Source organism: Miniopterus schreibersii, assembly GCF_964146895.1.
Source record: "Miniopterus schreibersii genome assembly, chromosome: 18".
Lineage (NCBI taxonomy): Eukaryota > Metazoa > Chordata > Mammalia > Chiroptera > Miniopteridae > Miniopterus > Miniopterus schreibersii.
In genome coordinates, this window is record NC_138121.1 from 1,886,834 (window position 1) to 1,911,582 (window position 24,749).

The window sequence follows — 24,749 nt, forward strand, 5'->3', positions numbered from 1 at the left end:
ACCAGGGACAGAGAGGAAATTCTGATTCTGTCTCGCCCTCTGAGAGCTTACATATAGGGTGTTGGGAAAGAGGAGAGAAGTGGAGACGTCTGTGGCGCCGGGGAATGATGTAGCCGGCACAGAGCATCGGGGCCTCCATGCACAGCGGGGTGGGTCACTGCGCGACACTGGGGTTCGCCATCCCACAAGCTCCATTTTCAACAGAGCGTCCTGGAAACTTGGCATGTGGGGAGCCCTGTGTGAGCTCCAGGACCCACATCCAGGACAGGCAGGTCCAGGCCCAGAGCAGCCCTGACTCTTAGAAAGAAGGGAGAGAGCTGCTGAGGGTGCGGCAAGCTGCTGGAAGGGCGCCTTTCCTGCAGTGAGAAGGTCTCAGCTTTCTGGTGAGGATGGGTGTGTTATGTTGATGGCGGACCGTCTCTTTCTTCACAAACCTAAGCTCCTCGAGGGCAGAGATCTCTGTCTATTTGGTTTATCGATGCATCTCAGGAGCCTCTATCAGTGTCTGCACGCAGGAGAAGATCAGTGAGTAGTTACTGAATGCAAAAGTGAATTTGTCAGATCAAAAAGCATTTTTTCCTTCGATTTGGAAGAGACTTGCACCACGGTGGCCACTAGAGGTCGCGCAAGAGGTGTCTTTATTCTTCGTAGCCCCAGGAGATACAGCTCTGAGCCTCCTGGACAGGGGCCAGGTAACCACAGGTGAGCACAAAGTTTCCCCTCAGAGAGCCTCCACCTCCCCATCTGTAGCATGGAGACAAAAATGCCCTAACTGGGCTGTCGTGAAGAAGGAAGGGAACAGTGAATGCACATGAGGGTGATTTACAAAGGTTATTGAGTGGGTCCAAACTCACTGAGTGGTACACATCAAACATGTGCAGATTTAAAATGTATATTTATTATACCTCAATAAATCTGTTTTAAAATAAATAAAATTAGCCCTGGCCAGTGTGGCTCAATTAGTTGCACCCAGAGATGCTCTAGTCCCTGCATAGGTTATTTTAAAATGTACTTTTCCATTATCTTCTAACTTCCATAGTTATCGATGAGAAGTCTGATGTAATGACGACTATTGAAACTTAAATATAACTGTCTTTTTTCTCTCACCAAGGAAATGTTTTTTTCTCCATTTTTGAAAAATGTCATGATAACGTACCTTGGTGAATGCCTTTGCCCTTAGACTCTCTCTCTCTCTCTCTCTCTCTCACACACACACACACACACACTTTTTTCCCTTCTAGCTCCGAAAGTTGCATGCTCAGCAATTAGCTCCCCAAACTTCATATTTTCTTTAAAAAAAAAAAAGACTGAGACCATAAAAATCCCCCTCAGTATGACGCTTAGTGCATCCAACAAGTTTAGATATGAATCACTCTCTCTGTGTTCTCTTCTAAATATTTCATAACATCTGATTTGTTTGTTTGTTTTTAACTCTGTAACTCACAAGTTAGGCAGAAATTTGGGGGATTTTGAAAAAACATATGTTTTTCAATCTTTTAATTTTTGATTTCTGATACCATTTTTGGAGTCAGAGAATATGGTTTGACTTAGAAGAAATCTATGGACTATTTTGAGATCTCCTTGGTGGATTAATGAGTGGTTAATTTTTGTAAACACTTTGTTCTTGAAAGAATGTTGGTTCTCTGATAGTGCTGTTTTGTGCATATAAATGTAACAACAGTAACAATGATGATAACACTCATATTAATCACCAGTGTTTGAGCCCTTGTTATATGTTAGACTCTGACTGAGCCCTTTGAACATATTGACTCATTGAATATTCACAAGAGTTCTAAGTTATGGAGCTTGTAAGTGGCAGAGCCAGGATTCAAATAGAGAAATCTGGTTTCTAGAATTGTATTTAATAATAATGCATGAGGTGCTCCCTTATATTTCGTATATTCTGCATGTATCTATTTAGTCATCACCATTCAGAAGTATTTATTGAATACCTATGATGTGCCAGGGACTTTTCTAGGTTAGGGAACACAGCAGGAAACACTGCAGGGAAAAATTTGTGCTTTCTAGGGGGAGACAGACAGTAAAAAATATTCATAAGTAAAATACATAACAAGGTTAGCAAGCTGAAAAGAGGGTAAAAAAAACAGCAAAAGATAACCTAAAATCTGGAGGGGGTTGGGCAGGTTTAGGTAGGATGGTCTGGGAGGGGTAAACGAGAAGGGAACATTGGAGTAAGGCTGGAAGAGTGGAGGGGTGAGCCAGGCAGAGAGAACGGCAGGTGCAAAGGTCCTGAGGCAGATGAGTTGAAGGCATGGCACAGGTGTCAGTGTTTATCAGAGCAGTCAGAGAGGGGGAGGGTTGGAGGAGCAGCAATAAGAACAGTAAAACAAGAGGGGTGTAGAAGACACGGAGCCCTGTAAATCTAGCTGGGATGGGAAACCCTCAAATATTTCTGAGCAGAGAAATGACACTAAGTAGCTAGTTTTTACTTATTTTATTGCCAAATTGTATTTAGTTATCAGCCTTAGCCATGGAATGGAACTTGTACTTTGGAGAGAGATGCTAGATTTTTTAAAGTTGAGATATATTTGACATGTAACATTGTATAAGTGCAAGGTGTACCACATAGTGATTTGATACATTTATATGTTGTAATACACTTGCCATTGCAGCATAGCTAACACCTCTGTGGTGTCACATAATTACAATTTCTTCTTGTGGGGGAACAATTAAGTCTCTTAGCAAGTTAAATGCTTATAACACAGTATCACCGTCTACAATCACCGTACTGTGTGTTAGATCTCCAGGAGTTATTTAACTACTAGTTGCAACTTTGTAACCTTAAACAGTATATCCCGTTCCCTCAGTCCCAGCCCCTGGTAACCAACATTCTACTCCCTGTTTCTATGAGTTTGGCTGTTTTCGATTCCACATATAAATGAGATTATACAGTATTTGTCAGCCAGGACTGCCTTATTGTTTTTTATTATGTGCCCCAAACTGTGTGACTTTTTAAAAAGATACTTTGCCACTCTCTATGGTTATATTTCTCCAGATAAGATTTACTTTTGTTTCTGGTGGGCAGATAGATTAGAGACCAGTCATCTTCACTTAAGCCCTGGCAGGTGTGGCTCAGTTGGTTGGAGCACTATGCACTAAAGGGTTCAGTCCCCAGTCAGGGCACATACAAGAATCAACCAATCAATCCAATGAATGCATAAATAAGTGGAAACCAAATCCCCCCCACTCTCTTTCTTGCTTTCAAATCAATAAATAAATTTAAAGATTTTTTAAAAAAACAAATCAAAAAATGGGTTTCTGCCCTTCACAGGTCTTGCTACTGCCCAGATAACTTTTATTCCAGTATGTGACTCTTTAGGGACCCAACCTAAATCCTGGGGTGTTTATGGGGTACTTCATCCATGATGGACCCTTCTGGTTGATGCTTCCAATTTGAAATTTTTGCTTAATGAGACTTCCAAAAGTTCCACTCAGATTTTTGGTCTGTCATCTGCTATATTTACTTTCAGAATCAGCAAACCATCCATGTAAAACTAACCGCAAACAATATGTTCCTCTTTCTCAGTTTCCTTCCCCATTTATACCTTAAAACTATAAATTATATCTGTCTTGAAAGCTCTTGAGGTCTAGAAACAGATGTTCTACTGCCCACCCCCAGTGGGAAGTTTAGTCTAAAAACATCCAGTCAGACATTTCTGGGAGTGGAACTTTCATCAGCATTTTTGAACATACTTCCCGGTTCATTTACTCAAACATCTACATTCCCAGGCCACTCCTCCCTAAAATCAATAAAAAATAAAATATAATAAAAATATAGATCAACTGGACTATAATGAGACTTGGAAATTCTCTTCTTCAAAATACACCATCGAGAGAGTGGAACCTCAACTGGACGAGCAGATCCTGACAGCGAAGGCACCTGGCAAGAAGCCAGAGGCACGGCAGGGAGCTCGAAGCTCCGCACTGTTTCCCTGAAGGACGGTCAGGCCACTGGAATGAAGAAATAAGAAAAAGGCCTGACTAGACATGTCACAGAAATCAAAAGGATAGCCAAATGACCCAAACCGTAGGAAACTGTCCCCAGCTGCATTAGTCATCAAGGAAGCGCATAAAACCACAAGATGCCTCTGCCCACAGCCGCGAAGCTAAAGTAAAAAGTGGGAGCTTCGCGAGGTTGGCGAGAATTAACCAGGACATTGGAAAACCCTGGGGGTGAACTGAGACCGTGACTTTGGAAGCTGTCAGCGGTACCCACAGAAGCTGAACAAACGCCCAGGAGGAGGAGACGGCCGCACGCGCCCCGGTTTGTAGCAGCAGGAACGCATGTGCGCCCCAGAGAGGCGCTGAGGCCTCAAAGCGGCCCTCTCGACTCACGGACACTGACCGACTGCCGGCCACCGTGCGGGGGGTTGAGAAGTGCACACTGGCAGCTACAGAGCAGCCACAGGGACGTGCGGAGCCGGGGAGCGTCGTCAGCGATGCTGTGATAACCATGGATGGGCCCGGGTGCCGGGCGGCACTAGACCTCCGGAGGGGAGCGCGCGACAAATGACCTAAATGTCTAACCGCCGTGCTGTTTGCCTGAAGCTAATATAATATTGTATGCCAACTGTAATTGAAAAATATAAATAAAAGTTTTAAAAAATTGGCACCATAGGATTTCACTCATATGTGGGATGTGAAACCGGAAGCAACAGATCGAGAAACTAGAAAAAACCAAAATTCATAGACACAGACAACAGGTCAGGGTGACCAGAGGGAAGGCGGTGGAAGGGGCGGTAAAGGCTAAAGGGCAGGAGAAGTGGTGACGGGAGGAGACGGGACCCGGGGCGGTGCGCGCCCGATACACGGTACAGGTGATGGGTTACAGACCTGTACACCTGAAACCTGTATAATTTTACTAACCAATGTCACTCCAATACATTCAATAACAAAAACAAACATTAGCACATACTCTGTATTTGAGGAGGTTTCAAAAATCACTTTGAAAACTGCACTCTGTCCTAAAGTTTAAAGTGACATGAGTTAGAATTAAAAGTACATGCACACAGCCCGGCTGCCGTGGACCTAGGAACAGGAGGTCCCAGTTCGGTTCCCGGTCGGGGCACAGGCCCGGGTTGCGGGCTCCATCCCCAGCCGGGGGCGTGCAGGAGGCAGCCGATCAGTGACTCTCACCGCTGATGTTTCTCTCTCTCTCTTCCTCTGTCTCTGAAATCAATAAAAAGATATTTTTAAAAATACATGCACAGATATATATGTGGTAACACTATATTTACAAAGAACCAGTATAAATCTGGGCACAGATTTTGGGTGTTGTCTAGTTGAGGAGGGGAAGTACTGGAGCAGGATTGGGTACACCACAGAGACAAATACTATTTTTATCGATTTTCTGGTTTTCTTGCAGGATGTTGACTTCATAGGGGGTTTCTTTTCTTTTCTTTTTCCCCAAAATATACCTTTATTGATTTCAGAGAGAGGAAAGGAGAGAGAGAAACATCAATGATGAGTCATTGATCGGCTGCCTCCTGCACATGCCCCCTGCTGGGGTTCAAGCCCGTGACCTGGGCTTGTGCCCTGACCCAACCCTGACCTCCTGGGTCACAGGTCAGCGCTCACCTGTCTGAGCCGCAGCTGCAGAGCTGGGCCCCTCCCTCAGCCCCAACCTGGGGAAGATCTGACACCTAAGCAAGCAGAAGGAAGCCCGCCGGCCGTTTGTGTGATTTCTGCTTAAACTGTGGTGGGGAGCCCAGCGCACCACATCCTGCCGCTTGTTAGTTCTGCCCGCCGCCTGCTTTCAGTGCAGCCGGGGCTGGGGGAGGAGTGTGCCCCCCACTCACCGCCCCTGCCCCCTGTGCGTCCAGACAAGGAAGGGGGGGGGCGGTGGGAAATCCTGCCCTGCAGGCGGGCGCCCGTGGGAAGCTGAGTTGGCCAGGCCACCGAGGTTAACAGCCAGGAAGACGCGAAGTCCGGGTGGGGCCGAGCTTCAGAAGACGGTGGGCCAGCGGTCCTGAGGTCTTCCCCCTCCCTGGCTCCATCGGAGGCAGAGGATCGGGACGGGAGTGGGTGAGTCCACCCCAGGCCCCGGGGGGCCTCCTGGGCTGGACACCCCAGTTCTCCCAGCAGGAGGGAAGTGCGGAGGAGGGGGCTAATTTGTATGACTGGAGGGGGGCTTTGCATTTGAGCCTCCTAGAAACACCGAGAAGCAGAGACCCCTGGGCACTCTGGAGTCCGGGTCTGTCCTGTGGACCCGACCGCAGACACTCACTTGGCTGAGCCACGCTGGGGACGCTCCGGAGCAGGGGCCTCTGAGAGGTGAGCAGCTGCTGGGTGCGTGAGAGCCAGACCCAGGGCTGCACCAACGCAGGGGCCAGCTGGGGAGCACCCGTCTGGCCCAGAGGGTCACTAACCCATGGCAGGCCAGAGGAGCCCTGCTCCGCAGCAGTGCCCGTGCCGGGATATTTTCGGAATATGCCGTGTATTCTGATGCAGACGCATGTTTTTTATATAAATTGAGATGATTGACATAGAACATTGTGTGAGTTTAAAGTGTACGGAAAGTTGATGTGAGGCGTCTATATTGCCAGATAATTGCCATTGTTGCTGCGAGGGGCACAGACACCTCCCCCACCCCCGTCCTGCCCTTTCTCCCGGCACCCAGCGGGCGCCCTGTGTGGCCCCAGCCCCAGGCCCAGCTCCCCAGGCCTGTCTCCTGACCGTTCAATCCCTTTAGGATTTTGCATTTGCTGATGGGTCACCCTACCCTCTCCTGTTTCCAGCGCCACTGGGGGCAGGATGGGAAGAGAACTCATGTTAGCAGGATTTTATTTTTATTTTTTTGTTAATCCTCATTGGAGGATATTTTTTTCCTGTTGATTTTTAGAGAGAGTAGAAGGGAGATAGAAAGATCGATGTGAGAGAGAAACGTCGACTGCTTGCCTCCTGCATGAACCCTGACTGGGACCTGAGATCGAATCTGCAACCCAGGTTCCTGCCATTGACCTGGAATCGAACCCGCGACCCTTCCATGCGCGGGCCAGTGCTCTAACCACGGAGCCAGCTGCCCTGGCATCAGCAGGATATTTTTAATGCACTCAGTGTCTTGCCGGGAATTTACCATAAGCGTCACATACTTGGAGGGAGACTGCGGGCTTCCTGTCTTGAATGTGAGGGAATCTCCCCATAGAGTTGGGTAAGGCCTTGCCCAAGACACATGGTTCGTAATGGAGCTGGAGCTCACACTGAAGGCATTTGGTTGCACAAATCCACGCTCTGCCTCGTCCCGTAGATTAGAGTGGGCCCCACGCAAGGGTTTACCCCGAGGTGAGTCCAGCCCCACCCGAGCATGGGAGGGGCAGGGGGGGATCGTTTAGGAAGCTTCATCCCTCCGCTGTGGAAAGGCCTGGAGAGAGCTCTTCCCCTTCTGCAAGGGCATTGCGGTAGCAACCTCCTGAAGGGCCCCCAACGCCCAGACCAACACATCCTGTCCCCTGTGTCAGCTGCAGTCTCTGTCCTTCCCCCTCTGACTCCAGGACGGCGCAGGCTGCAGGCTGGCCATGAGCCCCCGTCCCACCGCCCTGCTGGGCCTCGGTGAGTCCTGGAATGAATGGAGGGACCGCATCCCAGGGACGGGCAGGGTGGTGGCTTGGGGAGGCGCCTGTATCCCTGCTCAGTCCCGACTCCAGTCCAGGAGACTCATGGTCCCTCCTGGGCTCTGTCCCCTCAGCTCTGGCCCCACCCTAAGTCTCACCACGGAAGGTTCGGGCCTAGAAGCAGGTCCCTGGGCGTGGGGACAGGTGCAGGCTGAGCACCTGATTGGAAGAGGGGGCTGGGGATCTGCCTGGAAGAAGGGTTGTGCTCGGAGGCAATGCTGAGGAGGGTGGTTGGGAAACTCTCCGAGACGGAGCCCGCTGCCTCCATGAAGGCCCCCTGATTGCAGCCCCGGGAGAAGCGGGCGCGGGGCGTTTTGCTCACTAGACCTTCTCTTGCAGTGTTCTGTCTGGGCCAGATGACCCACATGCACGAGGGTGAGTCTGCCTTTTCATTTGGTTTTGCACAATTTAGTTTTATTTTCAGGCACAATGTTCCTCTTCCCTGGAGTCCTTCGCGATGCATCTGCAGCTAGAATGAGGCCCGGCCCCTGTGTGGGACCCGCCTGCTCTCATGCCCTCTGGCTCATTAGCGTCAGGGACCTAACCTTCCTGCCACTTTCGCAAAGGCCGTTCCCCCAGGACCAGGACCTCCTCCCAGGCTGGGGCTCCGGTCACTGGGCTGGGCTAATTCTTTCCTGGCCCCGGGGCTGGCTCAGAGCTTCCCCCTCTGACTGAGGCGTCCGCTCTGCCTCCCTCGCCCAGACTCCCGCTCACCCCAGGGCGTCTGGGCGGTGGCTGTGGGTTTGCACAACCCCTGAGGGCCTCTGTGCTCCCTGGGCACCCCCAGCTCACCCCAGCCCGGGAAGGCCGGGCCCCCGCGCCCCGTCTTTCTGTGGCCAACGGCAGGAGGAGGCACCTGCGCGCGGATGGGGGGAGCTGAGCTGCGGTGGCAGGAATGAGAAAGCGACGGGGGGGGGGGGGGGGGGGGGGGCGCACAGCCGGCAGCCAGTCCGGGATGCGACACTTGGGTGCCATCTTCCTGTTTCAGGGCTGCACCCCCCCACCCCCCCCATGCCCCGCTCAGGCTGGTTTGGACACTGGGGTTTTCAGGAGCCTCAGTGACAAGGAAGTGGAAAGGCCGAGGGGCAGCCGGCAGATGCAGAACCAGAGCTGAGGGCCCCTCAGGGTTCGGCCCTGGCGCGGGGATCCTCACCCGCTGGTCCTGTGAGCAGATCTGGGCTGGGCCGCACCCCACGCTAGACTCCCAGAGGAGCCCTCAGCCCCATTGGTCCCCCAACGTCCCCCAGCTGCCCTTCGGGCCCGGCCCAGGTCATTCCCACTGTCACAGAGCCCTGCGTTCCTGTCCCCACAGTGACCCGGCCCCCCTCCCCCTCTGCCCCCTCCCAGCCGTCTCTGTCCCCCTAGAAAGTGGCTGTGGGCAGGGAGACATGCCCCGAGCCCCAGGCTGCTCTGACACCGCCCGAGTCACCGCGAGAAAAGCCCACGGTGCCACCAGGACTCAGGTCCTTGTGTCACGTGGGGAAAGTCACGGTGCAGTGAAGAGAACTGAGCCACCAGGGGGCGGGGGGGGGGATGGTATTTTGGGAAGGGTGGTGGAAATGGTCTGCACTGGGTTGGGGTGATGGTTACACAGCACCCTATGTTTGCAAAAACCACAGAAGTGTGCACTTGAAACACGGCGACGGGGCGGTGTGGAGATCTCCTGACAGACCCGAGACCGCTCTGCTTCCTCCCAGGGGCCCTGCCCAAACCCTCCATCAGCGCTGAGCCAGGCCCTGTGGTCCCCCGGGGACAGCCCGTGACCATCGTGTGCCGGAGCCCAGACAGGGTTGACATATTCCGCCTGGAGGACGAGAATGGAAGATGTGCTTCTAAGGATCAGCGAGTTGTGTCTCAACCTGGTTCACTGGGGACAGAGGCCACATTCCACCTCCCCGCAGCGAGCGAAGACACCGCCAGGAGTTACCGCTGCCTCTATAGAAAAGGGGGCGCCTGGTCTGAGCGCAGTGAGCCCCTGGAGCTGAAGGTGACAGGTGAAGACGTCCCCTCCTCACCCTCAGGTTTGTCCCAGGTCCCTGCACCCCGTCCCCAGCTGTGTCTCTGTTCTCAGGCTCCCTGCCCTCCTGCTGACCCCCAGCCCCATGGCCCCCCTGCCCCTCTACACACATGACCTTCAACCTTCACACTTGACCCAGGGCCCTGGAGCCCTGGTCCCATCTGGACACCACGGTGGCCTGGGCACTGAGCCCCAGCATCAGAGTGAGCACAGAGCTGTCCCTCTGGGCTGGGTGGGGAGTGGGCTCCCAGCGATCAGGTGGGGACAGACCCCCTTCAAGGGGACATGTGTCCTTTCCCTCAGGATGGTGTTAAACTGTCCCTTCCACTGGGCCAGACTCTTAGGGGCTCCAGGCAATGTGTGGCTCACCCTCCACTGGGCAGGTCGTGTGGTCCCGGGGCCATGACCAAGGCAGGACGGTGCTCTGAGGGATTTGGGGGATGAAGCTGTCTTTACCCTGTGTGTGGTCAGCCCCAGAGATGTCCTGGACTCAGGGTCCCTCGGGGACGCTCACCCGCCCCATGTCCAGGGGCCTCAGAGGAGCTGCTCCCTGCTGATTCTGTGAGGTCAAGAGGAACATGGGGGTGGGAGGTGAGTGGAGTGACCACCACCCCTCACAGCAGAATGGAGCAGGGGCTCTCCTTGTCTCCTGCCCCACCCCCATATATCAGGATGTTGTCTGGGACTGAGTAAGGGCCAGATGTGGCCTGTGGGTGGACTCTCAGGGTGGAGAGGGGCCAGGCTAGTGGGGTGGACCCCAGCAGCCCCCAAGAGCACCAGCTGTTCTCCTGCCCTGTTCACAGGAACCTCCACAGTTGTCAGTTCCACCCCCAGCTTGATCCCTGTCACACAAACAAAGCACCCCTCCTCAGCTGGTGAATAGGAACCTCAGCCCAGAGGGAGTTTGGGGGGCTCTGTGCTGGGGGTCAGGCTCCAGGGCTCAACCCCCTGCCCAGGGCTAGGATCAGAGACTGTAAGACCACAGCTAGGGGCTGCCACTCACAGTGTCACTCACATTCTGACTGTGACAGCAATCAGAATGGCCTGGTTCACGAACTCTGCCGGGCTCTGGGAAAGCATCTGCCAGCAGCAGCCAGACAGGCAGTGCTTGTCTGACCTGTAGAGCCCTTGCTTTTTAAAAAATATGTTTTCAATTTTTAGCGTGAGAGGAAGGGAGAGAGATAGAAACACCCACGTGAGAGTGAAACATCCACCAGCTGCCTCCTGCACACCCCCTACTGGGGGATCAAGCCTGCAGCCCGGGCATGTGCCCTGACCGGGAATTGAACCAGCAACCCTTCGGGGCATCAGACCACGCCCAACCAACTGAGCCACGCTGGCCAGGGCCCCCGCTTTTTAAAAATCTGCAGAAACAAAGCTAAACTTTCTTGCCCAAAGACACAAGGTTATGAAGAGGCAGAACCAGCCCAGAGTGGCCAGAACCCACACCCCAGGGTTCGCCCACAGTTGGGCACCGCCCCCTTGTGGGCAGGGTTCTACCCTGCATGACAGAGGGACAGAGGGACTGAGGGACAGAGGGACAGAGGGACAGAGGGACAGAGGGACAAATGTAGCTCAGCGCCCCAACTCGGACAGTAGGAGAGAAGGCACCTCTTGATCATTACACTTGAACAGCAGCCGAGTCACCCAGCGGAAGAGAGACCCCCTGGGAGGGCCCTGGATACAGGGCTATTGAGGGGGCGCGGGAGGCATCGCGCTTAAATCCCTTCCTGCGGAACAGGGACGTGGGCACAAGCTCTTACTGCCATTGAGCAGATACCTTTTTGTCACCTCGTCTGCAGCAGACATCCCCCTGTGGCGGGCCTGATGCACAGGGGGAAGGAGTAGAAATGGTCCCTGTCCTCCCAACTCTAATGGGGAGAATTACTTAGAATGAACAAAAAAATGCTTATATGTCTATATGTGCAAATATAAATGTAAAATTTGCAATGTAAAGTTTCAGGCCTATAATTTACCTTAGTGTATATATTTAGATTATATATTAATATATAAGTAATACATTAATGTAACATTACAAATGAATATAGAGTACATTGTTATACATTATATCACATATTACTAAAACTAACATATGTGTTAACATAAATGTGCACCATATATTATACAATAAAATGTATAACTGATATACTATATATCTTATATAGTATAAGTTCTTTTAATTTTAAATTTTTTAATGTTTATATAATTTAAATTATGCATATATAAGTGAAATCACAATTTTAAATATATATTTACATTTACTATAATCATATAATTTGTTATAAATATGTAAATACATTATGTTATACATCTTATGTATGTCATACACATACTGCATGTACACACAATTTTAAATTGTAGTAAATGGCATAAAGGGAAGGACCGGCAGGGACGTGCAGAAACGCGGGTGGGGTCCTGGCGCGTGGACTGGCACAGATGTGGAGGGAAGCGCGCTCAGGCCCGTGAAGTTTCCCGCTTCCTTAAGGGGGAGCCAGGGCTCGGCCTCCGAGACAGGCGGGGGCGCTGTTCCAGAAGAGGGCGCAGGGGGACTCGCATCCCGCGCTGGGACGAGCCCCTGCACCGCAGCCTCGCCGCCCGTGAACGAGGCGGTGGCGCGCATGCGCAGAGGAGGACCCCGTGAAGTCGGTCGGTCTGGACGGACAGCGCATGCGCCAAGCCTAGCCCTTGGCCGGCGCTGGGGCGACTCGCCCGCTAACTGCAGGGCTTCGGGCGACGCGAGGACGCCGGGCCTCGGCTTCCTCCGTCCCAGAAGGGCTGTTCCACGCCTAGCAGAGGCTGCTGTGACCCCAGCCGAGGCTCCCGGGCTTGCGGAGGGCGCCCAGGAGGAGGCGCGCGCCGCAGGCTCCCGCGTGCGGTGCTGAGCCAGGTGCGCGGCTGAGCCAGGTGCGGGGCTGAGCCAGGTGCGGCCGCTGAGCCCCGGAAATGCGGCTGGTGCAGCGGAGGCTCTGGCTTTTCGATTTGCTTCACTTAAGTGTCAATGGGGAGATAGCGCCGCGTGGTTGCCCACGTGGAGCGGACAGATGTGGGGCATTTCCGTCCTCACGGAAAGTGCCTCCTGGGGGAACAGGTGAGGGTCCGGGGAGCGAGGGAGACCCAGAGCCGCCTCTGTCCGGCTCGGGCCTTTGACACCTGGCCCGATTCCTCCTTCCTGGGAGACCAGGGACACATTCACCGCAGGAACCGCCGCGGTGAGGGGCCTGCAGCCTGCCTCTCGGGGACGCCGGGAGGGAAGGGGCTAGGTGGCGGCCACCTCGCAGCTGTCGCCAGCACTCGGGAGCCCGGGTTTATGAAATGGGAATATGGTTCCCGGTTGCAGGACTACTAGGCATGTGAGAGGTTGCACGTATGAGTGTGGGCCTGACGGGCACCCAGCGCGGGCATGGTGCGCAGTAGGTGCTCAGCAAACGCACCCTGCGGACACTGTGGTTCCATCTTCCCTGCTTTCCCAGGCCTGATGACGAAATATGTTTATGTTCTTGTCGGGACCTCTGTGGTCTTTCTCCTGTGTCTCCTCCTCCTGGTCCTCCTCTTACTTCATCGTGGCCGTCAGAAAAAACACGGTAGGTCTCAGGGTGGGGGTGGGGGCGACCTGGGAAGGCTTTTGGGGTGCTGGGAAGATGGGCTTCCCTCCTAACTCACACCCTGACTGTCCTCAGGGTCCCCGCACGGCAAAGGCAAGGAGCAGAGGCCCCAGGAGAGGTGAGGACCCCCCCGAGAATCACCCTCGGATTGCGTCCCACTTCTCTGCCTCCAGGTGCCCCCCTGTGCTCACTTGTTCTTTCTTCTCAGGCTCAGCCCAGCTGCTGACATCACAGAGAGCACACCAGGTAAAGGGACAAGGAGAGGGAACCTCCAGGGGAAAGAGAAATGGGCGATGAGTACCGTTTACGACGCAGTGCGGGGGGGGGGGGGTGTTGTGTTATTATTTGGGAACATTATAGGATGTTCTAGCTATAGTGGGGCATGAAACCTGAACTGCTGAGGTTTCCAGCAAGCTTGCCACCAAAGGTCCACCCCAAAGAACTGACCACTGTTCTCTCCCCTCCAGATGTGGCCACAGTCTGCAAACTTCCTGAGAAAAAGAGGGAGATGCACAGCCCAGTAAGTCCTTGTGTTAGTCACTGATTTCTGCGTAACAAAGTACCCCAACTTTAACAGCTTCACAAAACCATCTCAGTTTCTCTGGTCAGGAATTTGGAAGCAGATTAAATCTGCTGGGTGGTTCTGGATCACGGACTCTCACGGGGCTGCATTCATCTGAAGGCTTGATTGGGGCTGCAGTTCCATGTGCAAGATGGCACACCCATAGGGCTGTGGGCGGGAGGCCTCAGTTCTTCCACACGTGGGCCTCTCCGTGGCAGTAGCCTCCCCCAGAGGGCGGGATCCCAGAGAGGAAAGGGCAGAAGTGCAGTGTGTTTTGTGGCCTCTCCAGGGAGGCGACATGCCCTCACTTCTACCACGTTCTACTGGTCACACAGACCAACTCTGAGTCTATGTGGAAGGGGACTACACAATGGAGACTTGGGAAGTGGGATCACAGGGGCCACGTGGAAGCTGGCTGCCACAGTCTGTCCTTCCCACAGGCCCCTCTCCTCAGCCTTGGCCACACTAACCTACCCTGGGTCTTTCCCTCAGAGCCCTGCTGCAGAAGACACCCAGGAGGTGACATATGCCCAGCTGGACCAGCGGGCCCTCACCCTGAGAGCAGCCCAAGCTGTGTCCCCACAGCCCACAGAGCCCACTGCTGATTCCAGCGTGTACGCAGCCCTTTCCAGACGCTGACTCGGGACCACCTGGCCTCTGCACCTAGAGACACAAGTCACTCTTGCAAAGGCCTGAAGCAGCCACTTGGAGGGCTTCCCTATGGAATCATTCCTTTCTTGAAAGTCATCTAGTCATTTCTCCTGGAGGCAAGAGCTGGAGTCCAGGGACGGATCCTCAACACCTAGGAGGCTCGCTAACCAGGTGGCTCCTCCTACGGTCAACCAGCTCCTTGTAGCCCCTGTGAACACTTGTTTCCAGAGACCCAGCTACAGGTACCTGGCTGTTTCCAGATACCCATTATAGCTTTCCAGCAGTTTCCAGAGACCCAGCTACTGTTGGGGGGGTTTTTCCAGAGACCCAGCTACAGTACTACTACAGTCACACAGCTGATTCCAGACATGTCCTGAATCCCCAACTTCCCCCAGGGACTGTTTGAACCATTTTCTTAGCTGACTCTAAAGACTTTCCTAGAGTCTACTTGTTGACCGTGAACCTGGGCTATATTTATGCAGCTAATATCTGATGCTTCATTTTCTCTGGATCCTGCTCACCTTGTTCATCAATAAATGTCTTCACAGACCCAACCATGGCAGCCCTGCATGAGGAGCTAGGGTACACGGGTACTTGGCCCCCAGTCCCTGCCTCCACAGATGCTCAAAACATAGTGAGGGGAAAAGACAGAAAAAAAAAGGCACTGATGATTTCTGATCTGAGTGTGGTTCTCAGGGACGAGTGAGCAGACATCTAAGGGGACGCTTGGCTGGGAGACGGTGCAGAGCACACCCCCCACCCCCCATCTGCACACACATGCCCGTGAATGCACAAATGCACACGCATACACACATGCACACACTGGTACAAACGCATATGCACACGCCCACAGTTAGGACCCGTGTGTGGCCCGGGCGAAGGTTAGGAGAGGCCATGACTGCACGGGAGGGTCCCTCGGCGTGCTAGTCCTCTCAGAGGGACATGGCCGTTTCCCACATCCCATCCCCACCCGGGGTCATCTCAGCTGATTAAAGCAGCCATTCCTAAGCCTGCTCACCCAGCCTCACCGATTCCTCCTGGAGGAAACCACGTCAAAGGCCCTTGCCTGCGATTTCCCTTCACCTCCTCTCCTCTCGGCCAACCTGGTGCCTCCCCGCGGGCCACCTCCTCCTGGGCACTGTGAGTGACTGTCTCCAATGGCCATCGTCTCCTGAGCTGTCAGCCATACTACCCCTCAAACTTCCTATGAATCACAGGATTTTTTTTTTAAATCATCTGAGGATATTTTTTCTATTGATTTTTAGAGAGAGTAGGAGGGAGGGGGGGGAGAGAGAGAAACATCCGTGTGCGAGAGACACATCGATTGCTTGCCTCCCACGTGCAGGGCGGTGGATTGAACGCCCAACCCAGGTCCGTGCCCTTGACTAAGAATCAAACCCGCGGCCCTTCGGTGCGATGGCCCACGCTCGAACCACTGAGCCACCCTGGCCGGGGCTGAGCACAGGACTTTAAGCCACCCCTACAGTGGAGCTGGAGTGACTCTCGCCAGTTTACCTGGGTGGGAAGTTACCTTCTGTCCCAGGTGAGTCATTAGGCTTCAGGGTCTGTTGACCGTAACAGTTACTCTCCCCTGATGGCACACATTCTGGTGAGCTGGCCTTTGCCCAGGGACGGGGTGTGGCCCCCTTGGTGACTGTTGCCCCACAGCACCCCTTTGTGGTGTGCAGAAAGCAGATCACCCTAGTTTCGTTCATCTGCTCTTCCTCGTCTGTCCCCATGCTCTCGAATTGCACCGGTGGGAGGCACCCTCCACCTCCCTGACCCCTGGGGCACTGCTCACGTGGGCGGGTCTCCTGAATCTGCTATGTGAACACATCCATCCTCTCTCCCATGTCCCCTGTGTTATTTCTTTTTTTAAACTCTCACCCAAGGATATTCTTTCCATTGCTTTTCAGAGAGAGGGAGAGGGGGAGAGAGAGAAACATCCATGTGAGAGAGACACCCCAATTGGTTGCCTCCCGCACGCGCCCCAACTGGCACCAGGGATCGAGCCTGCAACCGAGGTAAGTGCACTTGGCCGGAATCGCTCGTGGGGACCCTTCAGTCCGCAGGCTGACGCTCTAACCACTGAGCCAGACCAGCCAGGGCCCCTGTGTTCTCTCTTAATGTCTGTTCAAACAGAGTTAGGGCCTGTGCACAAATGCCCACTCGGTGACTTAGCAAGACTGCTGGTGGCCGCAGGGCTTGCGAAGGACGCTGCACAGAGCTGTCCCCACAAAGAAACGTTTGGGATCTGCGGCGCCACGTCCCCGGAGTGGGACCCCTGGCCAGGAGAGCTCAGAGCCAGAGCTTGCAGTGGGTGCGACGTGTCCTGCCTCCTGTCTCCCGCCACTTACAGGACCCGACCCACTGCCCCATCAGGTTAAAAGGAGAAGTTACCCTAATAACCGCTAGGGGGGCTCCCGTGTCCCATTTGGATTAATTTAGAGCCTTTTAAAAAAAAGAAAACACACTTGCATGCCTATAACAGACCTGGTATTAAACATGCTATTCTACATTAAAATAATATTTTGAAGGCCCAACCAAAACTCAGGCAGCCCTTAGAATATTACAACTGCTATTTTCGTTCTATCAAACTTTGGCGCATTGAATCCTGGCTGAAACCCTCCGCAGTACGTTCTAGTCTTTTCTCCGTTTTTCTGGGGAAAACTCGGGAGCGAAATATTCGTTAGCTTGCCCCTGCCGGCCAGTCCGCGCGGCACGGGAGCCGCTGTCCTGACCTCAGCGCGGGTGGACATCTCACTGGCAGGAGGTTTCTCTCCTGCTCAGAGAGTGAGGGTCCCCAGCCTCCCTGCTCAATTTTAACTTGTACTGATCTTTAATGTTCTATTTCTACTCAAGATTAATTTCCTCCAGAGATCTGCTTCCTAACACTTGAGTTTTTATCTTTATTCTTATTTTCTGGGGGTTACATACTATACTGAATTTCTGAATTTCTCTTTCTCTTTGTTACTTTTCACCAGTTAGTGTGTTAGTTTGGGTTCTCCAGGTAAACAGCACCAGCAGATGCTGACATGTAGGTCACACGGAGACAGTGACGTGACAGTTAGTGCAGGAACAGGCTCCCGGGCCACAGAGCCTGGAAGCCCCCCGACCTGCCGTCTGCGCTGGAGACCCTGGAGACCCAGGAGAGCCGGAGGCGTCATTCAGTCCAAGTCCAAGGCCTGAGAACCAACCGGGGGCGGCGGGGGCGAGTCCTGGAGTCCGAAGGCCAGGGAACCAAGAGCTCCGACACCCGAGCCAGGAGAGAGGGGCCGCCAGCTCAAGGGAGAGTGACCGGCCCCTTATTTCCTCTTTTTGTTCTGGGGGCCTCTGGAGATTGGGTGGCGCCACCCACACTGGGGAGGGCGCATCACAGTTCACTCAGTGGAAGCTCATCTCCTTCAGCAGCCCCCCAGACGTGCCCAGAAACAGCGCCGTGCCGGGAGTCCCGGAGCCCAGTTGACACATAAGATAACATCACAGCTAGCTGGGTGCATTTCCCCTAAACCCGGGCTTGTCTGACTCAGACCTGAGGCGGACAGGTGGGCACAGGGCTCCTCGGCAGAGGAGACGGGGCAGAGGCTGCACTCGTAGGGGAAGGTTCCTGAATATTCCGGGCGGACTGAGTGTCCTTCCAGGGTGCGCTCAGCTCTCCATGCACTCCTGGTAAAAGCATGAAGGTGTCAGAAGAGGTTTTTTGTTTTGTTTGTTTGTTTTTATATATCTTTATTGATTTCAGAGGAAGGAAAGGAGACGGAGAGAGAGAAACACCAATGATGAGAGTCATTGATCGGCTGCAGCCCGCAACCCCGGCCCTGACCGGGAACCGAACCCCGATCGCCCGGATCCTAGGTCGGCGCTCAACCGCTGAGCCACGCCCGGCCGGGCAGAAGAGTTTTATGGTTTCCCTTTTACACATGAGAAACTGAAGTGTTTGCGTAAGGAAATGTGTGGTTTGGGGACATTCAGCCCGTGAGGACCACATGATAAGCCAGTAAGTTTACCTGCCTGTATTGTCTATGTTTCCACGTATCTAAGTGTCTATCATTGTATCTATCTATGTAAATATCAATTTGTGTATCTGTGACTATTTATATATCTATATATCTGGGTATCTATGTATCTATCATCTATCTATCGTCTATCTGATGAATTCGTACTATATGGGTTTCATTTGGACCTGGGTTCAGCCTGGTTATGAAATATCTCACTAGAAATGCCTCCCAGAAACCAAGGCCTCTCTGGACCCGAATAGGGGAAGCCTGGAGCTGCCCACCTCTCGTCCTGTGAAACCACGGAAATGAGCCCATGAGGTGGCCCCTGTGAACCCACCCTGCACGCTTCCTGACCCGCAGGGCCCTGTTTTCCCTCACCCAGGACAGAGACAGGGAAGACACTGAGAGGCTGGCGATGTGCCCCCATCCCACCACCCTCCTGGGCCTTGGTGAGTTGGAACGCAGCGGGAGGACCACAGGGACAGAGGGGTGGGACTCTGGGTGGGATCCAGCCTCTGGGAGCCCTGCAGACCCTGCTTCCTTTGTGTCACCTGGGCCTAAGCCTCCAGTGGCGGGACCAGGGCCTCTAAGCTGTTCTGGACACTGGGATGGGACAGGTCAGATACAAAAGAAGGCCAGAGGGGGCTCTGGTTAGGAGGTCTCCTGGGAACTTGCCTGGAACCTGCTGTAGGGGAGGGAAGCCACCCGGGGAGTCTGCTGCTGAGGGTGGTTTGCAGCTTAAGGAATCTGGGCAGTGGGCGTTTCCCCCCCAGGGTTTCTCTGGCAGTGCTCTTCCTGGGCAGGTGATCCACAGGCAGGAGGGTGAGTCATTTCCCTACGATTCCTAACCCCTCCCACCCCAAGGGAGTGCTGGGGATTCTGGGAGGGATCCAAATCCCAGGTTACACCAGGTAAATGTGCCTCCTGAGACTCCGGACAGCTGCAAACACCCACAGGGCGTCACCGCTGATTTCCAGGCCCCTGAGATCCAGAAAATGCAAAACCGGAGCCTGATTCTCACCACTCACACCTGGCCCCTCGTCACCCCTTCCCGTGCCCTCAGTGAAGGTCCTCAGTCCAGGACAGGATGACTCAGTTACCCTTGACCCCCCTAACCTCGGCCCCCATGATACTCCACCCCAGAACCCTGCTGATTCCACCCATATGTCCCCCCACATCCCTGCTGGGCGCCCCCCCTAGTCTGAGCCCACGGGTGTCACCTCCACAGCAGCCACTGGGGCCGCCCGGGCCTCTCCCTGCTGGCTCCGCCCCCTTCTCTCCGGTAGGTGAATTTAGAAAGAACAAATCTGATGACTCTCCCTCCCGGCTGAACCCTTCACAGGTTGAATCAAGGTCGCATCAGATCCCTTATCAATGTATTTCCTCTGGTCACGTCCACCTCTCGCCACATCTTGCCCCGCTTTGTCCGGCTCCCTTATCGCCAGACTTGTCACCACCAGCACCCGGGCTCCCCGCCGGCTCAGCTGAGCAACTTCCTACGTCTTTATCACACGCAGCTCAGGAGTAGCCTCCCAGGCGGGGAGGGGTCTCCTTATGCCTGCGGGAACTCATCACAGGCCTGCCTGGCGTCTGGTTCTCCTTTGTATCCCTCAGCGTCACTGCACATAACAGAGAGCGTCTCGGCAGCGTCTCTCTCCCTTGCGGAGATGCAGTCTCTGTGGAGTTTGGCCAGAGACAGCGTGGCGGCCCCAGCGGTGACACCAGGGGTGCCGCACCTCACTCTGCTCCATAGCGTTAGTTCGTGGCCACCAGCACCAAAGTCACCTCTTGATGCAAGGTGGCTGCCAGGGCTCCAGCCATCACGTATGCTTGCAGACTGGGTGACAAAGAACAGCAGAAGTAGGAAAGGGGCCCCCAGGCATAACTGCCACCCTTTGAGCTGCCTTCCTGGGAATCTCCCATCCCGTCGTCAGACATGGTCACAGGCTGCAGAGAGCAGATCCCGGGGGTGCCGGGTGTTCTCTCTTGTTCCACGAGGCACTGTGCCTGGCCAAAAAGCGATGCTCTGACTCGAATGCAGATGTAGAGAGCAGATGTCCTGGAAGCAACGGCAATCTCTCCGTGTCCTTCTGTTGTCACAGGGAAGGAAAGGGTATCTCCTCATAACAGCCCCGAGGCCCTGCTCTGCTTCCTCCCAGGGGCCCTGCCCAAGCCCTGCGCCAGGGCCGAGCCAGCCTGTGGCCCCCGGGCACGGCCCGGCGGGGCTGCTGCATTCCGCCTGAGGACGACGGAGGTTCATCTGCTTACTGGGACCAGAAAAGCGTGTTTCCAGATGGTTCCCAGGGGACAGAGGGCAGGTCCCTCTCCCCAGCCGTGAGTGAGGACACCACCCCGAGGTATTACTGCCACTGTCGCCAACTCTTCAGCTGGTCTGAGCGCCGTGAGCCCCTGGAGCTGAAGGTGACAGAGGACGTCTCCTCTCCGCCTTCAGGTTTGTCCCAGGTCCCTGCCCCCTGTCCCCAGCTTTGTGTCTGTCCACAGGCTCCCTGCCCTCCTGCTGACCCCCAGCCCTGTGGCTCCCCTGCCTCTCTGCCCACATGTCCTTGACCTTCACACCTGGCTCCGGGCCCTGGAGCCCTGGTCCCATCTGGACACCACGGTGGCCTGGACACTGAGCCCCAGCATCAGGGTGGGCACAGAGCTGTCCCTCTGGGCTGGGTGGGGAGTGGGCTCCCGGAGACAAGGTGGGGACAGACCCCCTTCAAGGGGACATGTGTCCTTTCCCTCAGGATGGTGTTAAACTGTCCCTTCCACTGGGCCAGACTTTGAGGGGCCCAGGCAATGTGTCTCCTGGGGTGTGGTCCACCCTCCATTGGGCAAGTCACGTGTGGTCCAGGGGCCAATGACCAGGGCTGGACTGTGCTTTGGAGCATTTTTGGGGTGAGGCCGCCCCCCGCAGGGCTGGTTGGACCCTGAGACAAACAGGAGTCAGGGTCCAGCAAGGACATGGAGAGGGAGGGAGGGAGGGAAGAGTCTTCCTTTAAAACCAAATATTTTCTCTCCCTTCTCTCTTTACCCTGCTGTGACTCAGACATCCCATGGGTGGGTGCACATGTCCAGGGGTGGCCCCCATCGTCCAGGCCTGGGGGTATCCACCCAGTTTATCCTGATCCTGTGACCCTCACTGCCCTGGAGGACTGTGGGCGACACAGTGGCCTGAGTAGGTGAAGCCAGAGTCCAGGACCAGGTGAGGTGGCTCCCACCCACTCAATTGTCCATGGACCAGGGACCAGGTGCTCTGTGGTTCCCCTGCCCCTTTCACAGGAGCCCCTGGGGACCTCAACTCCCCCACAGGAGCCCCCTGGGCTGGAGAGTGGCAACCTCAGCCTGGGACGTCCCCTCCAAGGGACTCTGCTGGGGAGTGGGTTCCCATCTCAGTGGGCTTGGCCAGGTGTTGTCCACTTGTCAGTGACCCCCTGTCCTCTGCCTCCAGCCCCCGCCTCCTGGGATTACACGGTGGGGAACTGTGTCCGCATCGGCCTGGCAGGCGTGGTCTTGCTGATCCTGGTGGCGATTCTGGCAGAAGCTGGGCACAGCCAGCTCAGGTCCCCACACGGACCACAGGGTTGAAGACAAGGGAGTGCCCACCAGAGAGATTAGACCCCAAGGCCCCAGGAGGAGGGACCTCCCCCAGGGCCCGGAAGATCACACTGGAGCCCAGGAGCCCAGAGCTGCCCCCGCTGAGGGCCTCCTGGGAGGCTGCCCTTCAGGACCGCACCCATCCTCGAACGCAGGGTGCTCGGCGGTGACCTGGCCTCTCCTGTGTGGTCCGTCTCGGGTCTCCAGGGTTTGGCTCCAGGCCTGACGCTCACCATGCTCACGGCCCCCCCTCCTTCCTGGGCCTCCCTTCTCTCCAGGTTTTGAGAGGCCCCAGGTCCCTGCAGCCCAGCCTCCTCCCCTCCTGCTGTTACAGAGGCTCAGGCCATTTCCCCTGGTTCAGGCCTCTCCCTCTCGCGGTCTCAGGGTCTGGGTTCCCTCCCAGGACCACCCGCCCAAAGCCCATGCTGGGCTTTTCTACTCCCCACCCCTTTCCTCCTCCGGGAGCCCCACCTTCCCAGCTGCTTTCTGGGAAACGGGAACCTGCTGCTCAAGGAAACGTGACCCCAGACCACAGCGAGGTATCACCGCACGCTCATCAGGACGGCTGTTGCTAACATTTTTGCCTTTAAGCGATGGTACTGGACTTACCAGGGAGACCACTCCACTCCGTAAGGTATATAAATGTCTAATCACTGTGCTGTACACTTGGAATAATATATTGTATGTCAGCTCTAATTGAAATATAAATTAAAACAATCTAAAAACAGGAAAATAACAAGTGTTGCGAGGAGGCGGGGGAACGGGGAGCCGTGGTGCCCCTTGGTGGGGGTACAAAATGGGAATTTGTGAGGCTGTTCCTCCCGCGGCACAGCGTGCAGAGGAGTGAAGGCGGGGGCTTCGATCCCGCACCCTCCTGCCCACAGCGGCTCGACTCACAATAGCCAGGGTCGGCGCAGTGTCCGCGCCGAGGAGGGACGCGGGCGGGCGGTGTCCGAGCGACGCCGGGGAGAAGGGCCGGGCAGGGTCGGCTTTGCAGACGCAGGCAGGGGCGAGGGGGCCGCCAGACGCCGGAAAGGGGAGCCGCGGACCGGCGGCGCCCCCAGGGGACGCGGCCCGCAGACGCCTTGGTTTCCGCCGGGCGAGGCCGGGCTCAGACTCCTGACCCCAGGACCGTCAGGTTATAAACCCGGGCGCTGTGAGCCCCCATGCTGGTGCCGATCCGTCACCGCAGAGCCAGGAGCCTCGTCGCCTGGTGCCCGACACTGTGGCCTCAGGACGCCCCCAAGCTCCTGGAAACGGGGCAGAGCGTTCCTGTAAGCCCCCCGACCTCACCCCCGGCATTGCATCCAAATCCCGGACACGCGCGGGAGGCCCAGCGCCGCGCCGCGGGCTCCAGGGTCTGCAGGACGCGGCTTCCTCCCGAGGCGCGCGAGCCTGGCGGGCGCACCCCGCGCGGCCGGCCCTTTGTTAGTCATCTCTGGAAAAATATTTAGTTCCTCTGACTATTTGTTTTTTAAAAAAATACATACATACATACACACACACACACATATATGTATATATATATTTTAGAGAGCGAGGAAGGGAGAGCTAGAAACATCGGCACCATCAACCACCACCGGCTGCCTCCCGCCCGCCCCCTGCTGGGGATCGAGGGCGCGACCAGGCATGTGCCCTGACGGGAGTCGAACCGGGACCTCCGGGCGCGTGGGCGGGCACTCAACCACTGAGCCACACCAGCCAGGCCCTCTGCCCAGATGTAATCATACTGTTTTTCATCTCATTTTAATTTTTTTGTTATGGAGTTGTATGAGTTCGTTATATTTTTTTGGATGTTAACCCTATATCCAATACATGGTTAGCGATTTTTTGTTTGGCTTATTTTTGTTTAAAATATTGGTTAGCAATTTTTTCCCCCGTTCTGTAGTGTTTCTCTGTAGGTGGCAGAATCCCACACAGCTCAGGAAACCGGGCACTCGCTCACCGCTCTCCCTTTCAATTCGGCATCACCTAGGGAGAGGTACTGCATTGAAAAAGTTCTACCTACCTTCTCAAATGCATCTTCATTTTCTTAATTTACCGTACAGGGTCAAGATGCAGGTTTCATTTTTAAATACATGTACCCTATTCCTTCGTTGGTCTTTCCTCATCTCTGTAAGGTGTTCAACTACCTGTCTCTTGAGCTGTTATGAGACGCCACCCTCACTTCTTTCCTTCTAACGTATAATAGATATGACATTTGTTGTCCTCATTCTAGTCCCCAAGTATCTTGAATTTCCACTTCTGGTCTCTCTGCACTGCATTCTGGAAATTTCCTCAGTGGTGTACTCTGCTTTCATAAATGTCTCTTCAGCTGTGTCTTTTCTTTGATGGGAGGAATTTTGTAAAATGTGTTCACTCTATTGCATTGTTCATCTCTAAAATTTCTAAACCATCTCAATAATTTCCTATTCTTCTGAAATATAATCCATACCCTTGCCTGAAAATTTCAACACCCCCTTTATTTTTTTCAGATATGTAAGCATACTTAATTTTAAGTTTCTCTCATATTTTCCTATTGATTCCATTTCATTGCATATGACGGTCCCCATCAAGAGAGATTGCTGTCCATAGCACTGTCTGTCATTATTGGGGTTACTCTATTGTCCATTCTTGTTGGGAGTCTCTCCCCTCAGACACCTGATCTTCCACAGGTTTCTCCCGGGGATGTCCTGGGAGTCAAGCTGA

At 54.5% G+C, this 24,749-nt stretch overlaps 1 protein-coding gene across 2 annotated transcripts; it reads left to right on the forward strand.

Annotated features, from left to right (window-relative positions):
* Window positions 1-7,480: 7,480 nt before the first annotated feature.
* Window positions 7,481-15,116, forward strand: LAIR1 (leukocyte associated immunoglobulin like receptor 1). Of its 2 annotated transcripts, none has more exons than XM_081120189.1 (8): window positions 7,481-7,569; window positions 7,971-8,006; window positions 9,329-9,652; window positions 13,119-13,229; window positions 13,326-13,368; window positions 13,459-13,496; window positions 13,718-13,770; window positions 14,305-15,116. In XM_081120189.1, exons 1-8 carry the CDS (start codon window positions 7,536-7,538, stop codon window positions 14,449-14,451), a joined length of 786 nt encoding a protein of 261 aa, XP_080976315.1. In that variant the 5' UTR covers window positions 7,481-7,535; the 3' UTR covers window positions 14,452-15,116. The 2 variants fall into 2 exon arrangements, with proteins under 2 accessions (XP_080976315.1, XP_080976316.1); XM_081120190.1 differs by having other exon boundaries at window positions 9,329-9,625.
* The last annotated feature ends 9,633 nt before the right edge of the window (window positions 15,117-24,749 follow it).